General features: G+C 47.6%; 1 protein-coding gene across 1 annotated transcript in view; it reads right to left on the minus strand.

The window, feature by feature from the left end:
• Nucleotides 1-510: 510 nt before the first annotated feature.
• LOC8053666 (testis-specific serine/threonine-protein kinase 1-like) overlaps nt 511-12,499 on the minus strand; it is a 35,045-nt gene continuing 23,056 nt past the window's right edge. Inside the window, exon 4 of the mRNA XM_029966096.2 lies at nt 511-946. Within this exon, the coding sequence (XP_029821956.2) occupies nt 591-946 (356 nt within the window). The 3' untranslated portion in view covers nt 511-590. The remainder of the gene's footprint in view (nt 947-12,499) is intronic.

Consider the following 12,499-nt stretch of genomic DNA (forward strand, 5'->3'; position numbering starts at 1 on the left):
TGCGCGCACGCGGGCCCAGACACGCACACACACACACACACATGCAAATACGCACACGCACTTACGTAAGCACGCGCGCTCTTACACAGACACACACCCGAGCTTTCTAGATTATCAAAAGAAAAAAAAAACAGGCGTTGGCAGGGACCGAACCCTGGCCACCTGCATGGAAGCCAAGCACGCTGCCGACTTAGCAGACCCTATAGTTTGGCCCGGAAGACAATATAGCATATAAAAAGTAGTTTTAGAATAAGGGGCCCCGACGGTTTTGGGTACACCCAGCTGCTCGGGGGACCAAAGCGACGGGGCCCCCTATCCCAAAACTCTTTAAAAACGAAGGGCGCCTCTACGTGGTGTGGGCTTTATTGATGGTGTTCGTCGGCGTCCGCGATGGCGACGGGAATTTTGGTTCGCTCTGGGCGGCAGAGCGTGCCGAGGTAGCCTCTGCCCGCCGGCGCCGCCCGAACCGACAGCTGCTGCCGAGCTCAGGGCTCCGGCGGTGAGGAAGCCGATGCCCGGCCTGAGGGAGCCGAGACCCGGTCGTAGGGAGTCGAGGCCCGATCGGAGGGGCCGGCGTCCCGCGCCCCGGTTCACGAGGCGACCGCCACGCCCTCCTCGAGCCACGGATGACGCAGCACCTGCTTGAGCGTGGCGCGCTTCACGATGTCCGGCTCGAGCATGTGGCGGATGAGGCTCTTGCAGGACGAGCTGATCGAGTAGTTGGACGGGAAGCGCACGTCGCGGTGCATCTGGAGCCGGATCTGAGTCTTGATGTTGGTGTCGTCGAAGGGCATGGTGCCGGTCACCATGATGAAGAGGATACAGCCCAGAGACCACACGTCGTACATCTTGGGGTTGTACGGAATGCCCTGCAGTACTTCGGGAGACGCGTACGCCGCGCTGCCACAGTACGTGGAGCTCAGCACGCGCTTGCCGCTCGGGTCTTCTGCACGAGGCGTGAAAGAGGCAAAGACAGCGATGCCGCATTACGCTGCGGCCACCCTGCTGGTACATTATACAAAAAACGGTCTGCAGACACCGTCTAAGGCGTGCTCCTTTCCTGTTTGTCACACTGGTCGTACAAAAGCTGGCTGCACGCACCTTCGAAGCATGCACACGCAGAAAGCAAAAACTTAAAGATATATTGGTGTTCTTGAATGCTTTAGCATGACCCTTGGAAATGCCACGCTCGCCCCCCTTTGGGAAACGCTGAGACCTTCACTTTTTTCTTTTGGCTTTCTCTTTTGGTTCCTCTATTTTTTACTGCCTGTTTTCGGCCTCGTTACGGGGACCACTGATAGCGTTTCCTAAAGGGGGATGTCTGTGGCGCTTTCCAAGGGTCAGGCTAACGGATTCCCCAAGAATCCACCCATGGGACTTCCTGTAATCTTTTCACCATTTTTTAGAGCGCAGCTCTTAGGCGCCCGTTTCCGGCTTCAGCGGCGTCGCAGTCGCCGTCGGCGTAACCGCGCGATAAAGATGACGATGAGGATGACGTCATCGTCATCGTCACTGATGACGTCACACGTGACGTCACTGGTGACGTCACTGATGACGTCATCAGTGACGATGACGACGACGCTAAATTTTCCGCTAAATTTAGCGGAAAAAATTTCCCCGCTAAATCTAATGAAAAAAATTCCCGATAAAGTTAAAGGAAAAATTGCCCCGCTAATTTCCCGCCAAATTTACACGCGATGCTCTCACCGAAGATGTGCATTTTCTGGGACTTGCGTTCAGCACACGTCAATCCACATTCATGTTAGTAGTGGGGGACTTTCCACCTTCTCCCCTCAGTACCCTTCCCTCCTCCTCCTCAAGAGCTGCGCTCTAATTCGGCGTTACAGGGGATTTTAAACGTCTTTCATTTTTGTACTCTGCTTATCAGAGTAAGTCGATGGCTTTGGATAGGGTCTTCCATATAACGTGTGGAAAGAACCACATCCATGTCACTCGTGGAGTGAACAACATCGATCATTTTATATACACGCACACATCACAGCCCACGCACCGCTACCACGGAAACCCAGAGCGAAGAACAACCAGCGACGGCAGAGCGGCAACTCAGCACGCCCGCCTTCCACCGCGCCGCGGCGCACCTCATAGATAACAAAGCCACAGTGCTGAATGAGATGACGTCATCAGAGAAGGCCAATGCTGGTCACAAATTGGACACGACGGTTGCGTCAACGTCCGGTTCAAACTTGACTCGAAGCCGAGCGCTGACGCAGCACTTGTTTCAAATCTGCGTCCAGCGTTGACCTTCTCCAATTAATCCATCTCATTCAGCACTTCGGCTTTGTTATCTAGGTGGTGTTGCGCGCCGTCCCTCCTCTCTGGCTCCGCGCTAGCTGTGCGCGTGACTTTGCCGAAAACGAAAGGGCTCGTTTTGACAAAAACCCGGCGGTGTCTGTCAGTTTGTCTGCGCCGCGGGGAGAGAGAGAAAGAGGTTAACGCGTCCTCACGTCAGCGCTTCGGACCGATGGGAGCATCGCACAAACTGACAAACAAAAGGTTCCGCCGGGTTTTCGTCAAAACGAGTGTTCTTATGCTAACGTATTAAAACATGCGCCAAGCATGCATGAGGCGGGTCCGCAGTTGATTCACTCATCGTGTCTGTAGCGAAAATCGTGTCGCTTGTATATGTGCGCAGTGTGATTGCGGCTGTATAGTGCGCCGCTTAACCTATATGGCAAATGAAAGGTCCCGTTGAAAGCTTACGAGGAAGCGGTACGATCAATCGCACTTTGGTTACTTTGAAGCGCACTCAAGTCAAGAGGTAATGATAATGAAGTGAAAATTAGCTTCTCGGATTAGCCCCAATCCACCACTGTCTGCAAGGACGAGACTGCAATTATTCAGTCCTGATTGTCCATGCGGATCGTTGGACGAAATCAAAGTGAATGAACGGTATCCCTTGGCTGTGCACTTCTCGGCGTTATTCGGAAAACGCCGCGTTAAACGTAGGGCGGTGGAGAAAAGCTCACCGGAGAAAAGCTCGAAGCAAAACTGCTCGATGCGGAGAAAACCTCACCGGCCTTTTGACGGATGCGGAGAAAAGCTTACCTATGAATCTAAGAATCGAGCGTTCACTCAAGTCAAATACGCTCACTCATATGAACTGTGCTGGGATGCCTTATGCGCATACGGTCATTCTGCACTTCACTAGCAGAATTTAGTTTTAATATATAAAAAAATCCTGTAACACGTCAGGAAACTTAAATAATTATTTTCCATAGAACGCTGATTAAAAAAGTGGAAGCCGTTTACAAATCCCTGTAACGCCGAATTGGAGCGCAGCTCTTGAGGAGGAGTGAAGGGTACTGAGGGGAGGGTAGACCCCTCCCCCTTCTCCTCCTCCTCCCCTCATTCTTTAATATGCTCCGGGGGGGGGTGTCACGTGACTTCGGGGAGGGGGTCACGTGACCTCGGGGAGGCGTGACCTGGGGGTGACCTCAAGGCCACGTGACCCCAAAGGTGACCCCCACGTGACCTTGGGGTCACGTGACCTGGAGGGGTCACGTGACCTCGGGGGGTCACGTGACCTCAGAGGGGTCACGTGACCTCAGAGGGGTCACGTGACCTGGGGGTCACGTGGGGTCACGTGACCTTGAGATGACCTTGGAAGGGGTCACGTGACCTTGGGGGTCACGTGACCTCGGGGGTCACGTGACCTTGGGGAGGCGACCACGTGACCTCGGGGGTCACGTGACCTCAGAGGGGTCACGTGACTTGGGGGTCACGTGACCTTCAAAGGGTCACGTGGGGTCATCTTGGGGTCACGTGACCTTGAGATGACCTTGGAAGGGGTCACGTGACCTCGAGGGGTCACGTGACCTTCAGGGGGTCACGTGGGGTCACGTGACCTTGAGATGACCTTGGGGGTCACGTGACCTTGGGATGACCTTGGTTACGCCGACGGCGACGGCGACGGCGACGCCGACGCCGACGGCGACGCCGCTCAAGCCGGGAACGGGCCCCTAAGAGCTGCGCTCTAAAAATGAAAGCCGTTTACAACTCCCTGTAACGCCGAATTAGAGCGCAGCTCTTGAGGAGGAGGAGGGAAGGGTACTGAGGGGGTGGGTCAAGTGACCTCGGGTGGCGGGGGGTCACGTGACCTTGGGGGTCACGTGACCTTGTGGGAGTCACGTGACCTTGGGACGTCACGTGACGTCGGGGGGTCACGTGACCTGGGGCCACGTGACGATGCCGATGACGTCATCAGTGACGTCACTGATGACGCCATCAGTGATGATAATGATGACGATGCGGATGCCGGTGACGTCATCAGTGACGTCACTGATGACGTCATCAGTGATGATGACGATGCGGATGCCGGTGACGTAATCAGTGACGTCACTGATGACGTCAGCAGTGGCTATGACGTCAACGGGGGGTCACGTGACCTCGGGGGTATCCCCAGGTCACGTGACCCCAGGGGCGGTCACGTGACCTGGGTAACTATCGTGACCCTCGTGAGGGTAACCCTAGTAACCCTTGTGAGGGCAACTCTCGTGACCCTCGTGAGGGTAACTCTCGTGACCCTCGTGAGGGTAACTCTCGTGACCCTCGTGAGGGTAACTCTCATAACCCTCGTGACCCTCGTGAGGGTAACCCTCGTGAAGGTTACCCTCATGAGGGTTACTAACCCTCGTAACCCTCGTGAGGGTTACGAGGGTAAGTAACCCTCGTGAGGGTAACTCTCGTGAAGGTAACCCTTTTGAGGGTAACTAACCCTCGTAACCCTCGTGAGGGTTACGAGGGTAAGTAACCCTCGTGGCCCCCCGCCACCTTACCCTCGTAACCCTCGTGAGGGTTACGAAGGTAAGTAACCCTCGTGAGGGTAACTCTCGTGAAGGTAACCCTTTTGAGGGTAACTAACCCTCGTAACCCTCGTGAGGGTTACGAGGGTAAGTAACCCTCGTGGCCCTCGTGATCCTCGTGAGGGTAACCCTCATGAGATTAACCCTCGTAACCCTCGTAACCCTCACGAGGGTTACGAGGGTTGCGGTTACGCCGACGCCGACGCCGACGCCGACGGCGACGCCGCTCAAGCCGGGAACGGGCCCCTAAGAGCTGCGCTCTAAAACAACGGGGGCAATTATAACCAGTGTAGAGGACTGTAGCTTTAGTAGTTTCTGAATATTAATTTATGAAATGACCTTTTATGTAGTATACCGAAACCGCATTGCAAAATCTCCACATTTTACCATGCGTCTAAGAACCATTGATTTCATTTTTTACCTTATTTGAACGGAAAATAAAAAGTGAAATACGTTTAAAAATCTTTGAAATACGAAACTAGAGCGCAGCTCTTAAGGAGGAGGAGGGGAGGGTACGGAGGGGAGCGGATGCCCCTTTCTCCTCCTCCTCCTCTCCTCCTCCTCATCCTTCTCCCCTCCTGCTCCTCCTTCTTTCCTCCTTCTCTCCTCCTGCCGCTGAATTTGTTCATGGCTGAAGTTACACGAAGTCGTGGCGTCATTTTCCCCGGCGGGGCAACTGAATTGGTGTTGATGTCACGTGACGTCAATTTCTCCGCTGAATTTATCGGGGAAAATTTTCAGTTAAAATTAGTGGGAAAATTTTCCGCTAAATTTAGCGGACAGATTTATATGCTAAATTTAGCAGAAAAGATTTCCCCGTTAAATTTAGCGGGAAAATTTCCTCGCTAACTTTAGCAGGGAAACGTCCCATAATGCAACGCGCGGTTACGCCGACGCCGACGCCGCTCAACCCGGAAACAGGGCGCCTAAGAGCTGCGTCCTAAAAGGTCGTGTTTCCTCTATCCCGGCTACGTCAGAATGAAATATGGTAACACTCACGGAAAGTGAGTTGATATAAAAGCGGAACAAAGTCCAAAGCCAGGGTGAACAATAAAAATAGAGATGACAATCGGTCTGGTTTTACTAGGATGATTCAAATCAAACCTTTTCAGCAGAAATAATGCCAAAAATATGTTTTAATCACCTTATGTTTATCACTTGATGACGAGGTTTTCATTAACATGTTAAAATTGCAGTAATTCTTTTTCCCGCATTGTTTTCACTGATGGTAAGCATTGATTAAACAATCTGCCGTCTTTAAAACGTATATAGTAATAAATGTTCAATTTCTTTTAGCTCCAGTGATCTATACATATCAAGTTAGTCTGATTTCAATCAAAGAAATCTAATATATATTTTTTATAAATCATTATTATTATTCTTTTTATTATTATTTTGGTTACAGCAGAGCGACCTGATGTGAAGTCTTTACACTACCTGACCATCGTAAACAAACAAAAAAAAAAGGATGGGCTTTTTTTTTTTTTTCTTACATTTTAGTGGTCTTATCTGAATTGAGGTTGTCGGGGTCAGTTTTTGGTTGGTGTGAAAGGAAAGGAGGTAGCACGTGTCATTGGTTCAGTCTGAGATGTCGGTGACGGAGTGGAGAGGAGGTGTTTCGGCTTTGGAGATGAGGGCCGTGGAGTACATGTAAGAGCGGTTGTGTTCAAATAAACCAGAAGCTGTGTTTGATACTTCTTGTTGTTTTGTCCGTTTTTTTTTATTTTGTCGTGTCTCCGGTTTACGATGAAAACTACTGTGTGGTGGAAATTACTTATTGGGGGCACAATCTTATGCGATAAGCGTTTGACACGAGTCAAACGCTTCTCTAAGTAAAATGCGAAAAATCGCTTCGCGCTAGCTCTGTTGCCCCGTGTACCGCCTGCGTGAGAGACGCCTAAAATCTTGGTCCACTACTTCTATTAAATGATAACGACCACTTTACGTAACATTTCTTTCGAGGTGAGCTTTTCTCCGCGTCTGTCAAAAGATTGGTGAGCTTTCCTCCGAACCCGCACAAAAGTGGGTGAACTTTTCTCCGGGATTTTAAACATCCAACGGTTACGAAAATACAAAACAAGTTAAAACCGAAAAAACACCGGTGGTTGAATATTTTCGCCTTGATTAAAGCCGAAAAAAAAAACTGTCTTCGAATGTTTCCGCCCTAGCGACGGCTAGGGCGGAAACGACCAACACTATGGTGCAGAAAAGTAAAATCTTTTGGTCAAAGGACAGACACAAAAGGGAACATCTCAAACTTAGCTATAACTGCTTTATTTCTCAAACATCCTATATATAGACACACAGCCACACTCAACCTCCTTCTAAGCAGAGATCTTTGTCGAAAGCATTTTCAAATATAAGGGACATACAGATGCACAAGTGACCAAACGGTCCAACACACTATACTATCATTGTCAACCACCCTCTTCGCAAACATCATCTTTGTGATGATAATATTCCCTGGAGAAGAAGAACAAGGGGAACAGGGGACAAACGTGGAAATCTCCAAACACAGCTAGGTGACTAGCTGTGTTTGGAGATTTGGAACACAGCTAGGTGACGAAAAAACCCGCCTGAACCTGGCGGATTTTTTTGGTCGCGCACCAGTCACGTAGCTCTGTTCGGAGATTTTCACGTTTGTCCTTTGTCCCCCTTGTTTTTCTTCTCCAGGGATTATTTTCGTCATTCTTGTCCAGCTCGCTTGCACCTTTTGCGTTAATCATCTCCTTTGTTGAAAGCATTTTCAAAAACAGGTAACATATAGACCTTTTTTGCTCGCTCTCGCTCCCAGCCGCCAAGTAGGCATATCCGGTATTGGCGACGAAAAAAAATATTAAAGCATTTCAACCTACAAATAGTTACAAAATAGAATGGGGGCAAACCTAGAATGGGTGAGGGTTAAGCTTATGTCCTAAATGCATTCTACTGGCGTGGCGACGTCAAAGCAATGCTTTCGCCCATACCGGAAGTGACGATATTTTAAGATGGCGGCGCCCTTGTGAAAAAAAAGTCTATACACTTAGAAAAGACCACGCAGTCAACCCCACAATACAATGCCCTTATCGTAAAGGACGACGTCAGAGAGTTTTGGGACCTACACGTGGGTGACCTCAGGAACACGGCGACTGCTGTGCTTTGTACCCCAACCCTGGCAAAAGCTTCCCGAATAGTAACACCGCTCCAAACATCTTTCTCTCTCTCTCTCTAAAAAGGAAACTCTGAGGTGTTGATAATAATCGCTGGAGAAGGGAACAAGGGGGACGCAGGACAAGTACAAATCTCCAAACACAGCCAGGTGACTCGTGCGCTTGCACCTTCGCATTAATCATAATATTACAGTGCAGGCAGCTCACCCTTATTGGTGCTAGCTGATGGCACCTGAAAAACCCCGTTTGCTCTACTTACGTCTAACTCCCGGTTAGCTCAGTTGGTAGAACACTGCACTGGAAATGGAGAGGTCTCTGGCTCGATACCAGGACCAGGAGGACTTTTTCGGTCGCGCACCTATCTGTGGTTGAAGATTTGTTTATCCTTTGTCCCCCTTGTTCCCTTTCTCCAGGGCTTATTATGATCATTCATGCTTATCTCGCTTGCACCTTTGCATTGATCATTCCAAGGTGTCGTTCACAACCTGAGGAACTTTTTGTCGTGGCTTCCAAGTTGCATCGAAACTTGGGTTATGCAGTTTTCGGTAGACTCTATTCTTATTGTTGCTTTCTCGGCTTTTTTTTTTATATCTTTTACCAAGTTTCGAGTAAAAAAAAACTGAACGAAGAAACACAAGGAAGCTGCACGACTTTGTGGCGATTCTTTTACTGAAGTCTATGCTGCGCCTGCAAAAGAACCGCCTTCGACATTTGATGTGGCCATCGAGCTCGTTCAAACTAATGGACGTCTATTATTCTCGCTGTAACACCATTTATTCACGTTGACAAAGGATGTACAGCCTAATTTGTTTGCCTTTTTTTTTACTTTCTATTACGTTTTGTTTATTACTTATAAATACGGTAAAGACAAATTTGGTGGAAAAAAAACATGGTTGTTTTTCGCTGCTTTTGACTTGCGTCATGGCTACTTTTATTAACCGCCCAACGGCAGGACCGTTTTCTTTAAACCGATAATCACCGTTTTGAGCCTTGTGAAGAGTGTACACCGGTTTTTATAAAATACACCGGTTTTTATAAAATATGTAAACACCGAAAAACATCCCTTAATTTTTCTTATTAACATCGGAAAATACACGCCATAGTTATACCTGGGGTGTGCATTTTCCGTTTTTATTAATGAGAAAAACCGGCGAATGTTTTTCGGTGTTTATTTGATTTTTAAAAACCGGGTATCTCGGTTGGAAGACCCGTGACAAGGCTAAAGACAGTGATTATCGATATAAAGGGCGATCTAGTTTATTTATATTCGCGCCAGATACGTCGCCACCGAATTTTTAAACCCGAAATGTCAGAAAAATTGAAAAACAAATTAGGCTCTTTACAGCAACGTGAATAAATGCTACCACAGCAGGAGTAATTAAGGTTCATTGCTTTGAAGATATGCGTTCTCCGATGTCAGTGGCCTTGGACCAGACTGATGTTGGCAGTGTCGTCCAAGAGCAACAGCAACCTCTGTATAAATACTGGAATTATGCAGAATCCGCGATATGACACGTTTGACGAACCTCTACGGGGAAAAATTTCGAAAGAAATTATCCCTCACTAGGGCAAAAACAAGCAATGACTGGTGTTTTGCGGTTTAAATCAAGGCGAAAATACACCGGTGTTTTTGGTTTTCACTGATTTTGTATTTTCAACACCGGTGTTTTTCGGTTGAAACCGGAGAGTGCAAAGCCTAGTTATAACCCACTGACGCTCTCACATCTCCCCAAATTAAATCTGCCATTATACTCGCGGTCAACTTTCTGTGGCTATGCCGCAGAGGTAGCAAAATTACTTTAAAAAAGTGAATAAATTACATTATTAATTGCTTTTCTGAAAACTGCAAAACTGTAACTAAATTACATTACAAATTATTTCAGAATAAATGTAATGACATCACATTACAATTACTTTCCAAAAGTAATGCAACTATTGACATTACTTTTCAATACCTTGAAGCAGTAATTCGTGCTCAATTTATTTACAGTATACTATGTACCACAAGTCACATCTTCTTGTTTACACAACAGCCTTATGCGCCTCAAGGTGAACCATACTGGCACTCGTTTTGCTGGCGCACAAAGCATGTAAGTGTTAACCATTAGGAATAGCTACTTCTTTAGATGTGACTCAAAAGCAGTCGACTCCCAGGTTTCGCAGGTCATTCAATGGTGAAGGTACTTAGTTAAAGGGCGGTATGTTTCCGTCTTCCTGATTTAGAAGACTGATATATATTCCGTGTCAGTTTGTTAAGTCTGGCCATGGGGAGCTCGTTCTTACAAGGGGTTGTCACGTGAAACGTTTCCCTTTCGCCTCGGACGCAGTCTAGTTTTATTCACCAAAGAGCACTATAGCTGACGTATTCCCGGTCATTCCTCTCAAAGTGTATTGTTCCCATGCACCCGAAGAGCCCAAGTTATTGCGCGTTGTCACTCAAGGGGGCTGGATATCAGCTAGGCGGAGGCGTCGCCAGTCGAGGAAAGGGATTGTGCGAGCTTCCTAAAATGTGTACTTTTTTCAACAATATCTGCTCGTAGACTGATTCCCGTATGAACTTCACAAGGAAAGGCAGCGAGATATACCGCGAGCCGCACCTACTTTGCTGGATTCTCGTTTTTTTTTTTGTTGTTTTTTTTTTCGACTACAAGAAGCACGTTTTCTTAACAAGGCCAAGGATATGCAGGAAACGTTCTGAAGCTTTGACAAGGCATATGGGATTAACTATTCATTCCGGTCGTTGGTTGTTCACAGTGGTCGAGGCTTACGGTCTGATCTTGCTTGACGAAAGAGCAAGAGGGCTGGTGATCTTCCTGTCCTGTCCTCTCAGGTTTTAAAGTGTGTTTACCTCACTTGTGATGTGCCCTTCGCCTTGTAGCCTAAGAGCCGTTCACCCTTAAGTTGACAGTGCGGTGGAATCTACGTGCTCGTTGGAACAGACACACGTGATAGTAGAATTAACTGAGACTGCGGTGATAACAAAAAACGAAAGAAAGAAGGAAAGAAGAAAACACTTGTTTCCTTCTTCCCGTCGTTTTTCTGTCATCACCGCAGTCTGGAGTAATTCAACAATTATAAACTTACACCAGCTAACTTGCGCCCTAACAATTTGTTCGTTTACTCACACGTCTATATTTCGCCACGTTATCACGCACTCGTTCATTCACACGAGCAGAGAAAGAGACGGGTCACGTGATCAAAGGAAGATGGTTGATTGGTTCTGGTGAGCTCGTAGCTCCCACCGCACTGTCAGCTTAGGGATGACCGAAGTATCGCCGTGATGATGTGGCGCCATGAATCTGTCTTGCCTGGAATTCGTGAGCCGTGGCCTTCCGGCGATGTCTTTATACGTAAGCTTTGCTCCTTTGCCTTTCCAGCCCGCCTTTGTGAGTCTGTCGAGCTCTTTGTACGGGGCTTTGCGCTCAGATGACCATCGTTCATTTGCTCTGACGAATCTTGCATGACCTTTCACCATAAAAAATATATAAATATTTTTATAACTCACAAACGAGGGTACAATTCGTATTTGTGAAAAATGTAATTTCAAAAGGAATGAGTAATTTTTTTGGAAATTACTGCTTGAAAGTAATTCGTTACATTACTAAATTACCAGCCTAGAAAAGTAATTCATTACTTTACTTATTACCAGAAAAAGTAATTTAATTACTGTAATCTCATTAGAATAATGTCTGGACTGCCATCTCTGCTATGCAATCAAAGCTATGGATGCACGTGCGCTTGCGCATCTTGAGCGTCCATCAAAGCAGTGCACGCGCGCATTTCACTTTTGAAAACCCACAGAAAGTAGTCCGCGAGTGGAGTCTCTTCTGCGTGTCATCGCGATACAAAGGCACTGAAACTGCAATGGACAACTCACTCAGATTAGTGTGTTGGTGACGAGGCTATGCGTCAGTGGTATGAATAAACTCTCCCCAGTGATAAAGTAAAACGACTAGAAAAAAAAAACGAAAAGATTAGCTATGACTGCGTCCAGGAAGTATCTGAAGTAATGATGTTTAAAAAAAAGCAAAAGAGGACGGGGGACAACCTTCTGTGGCTCGGCAGTCAAAGGCACCAAAGTTTGTGGTTGAGCGCCTATTCAAGCTGTTCACGCTCACTTCTCACCGGAAATGCCACAGAAATACTAAAGGGGGCTAACTAAAGAGCTTCTGGCAGGTACCATCATGAGAGTCGGGTGCGCGTGGCGCGTGCCTTCCTCATATGCGGAGTAATGAACATGCTCATACTGGGCTGCCAGGTTGCTTGCTGGACTGTTGATGTAGAACAGTGCAAAGGGTGCAATGTGTTTCGCGTTTTGCCTTTGTCTTTTCCTCGCCTTTGTCTTTTTGGCGTGAGCGGTATCTGTGATAAGCCAATTGACCTTTGTGTTGAGTTACCCAAGCATCAATAAAGAGAAAGCTGCGAATGTAGTTACATGCGTTGATGTATTAATCTGTAGCTGAGCTAAAGCAAAAATGTCACTGTCCATGTGCGCGTTCATCAATAAGGTACGCGCGTGCAGCGCGC

Source organism: Ixodes scapularis, unplaced genomic scaffold, assembly GCF_016920785.2.
Source record: "Ixodes scapularis isolate PalLabHiFi unplaced genomic scaffold, ASM1692078v2 PGA_scaffold1__304_contigs__length_218370807, whole genome shotgun sequence".
NCBI classification, from domain to species: Eukaryota; Metazoa; Arthropoda; class Arachnida; order Ixodida; family Ixodidae; genus Ixodes; species Ixodes scapularis.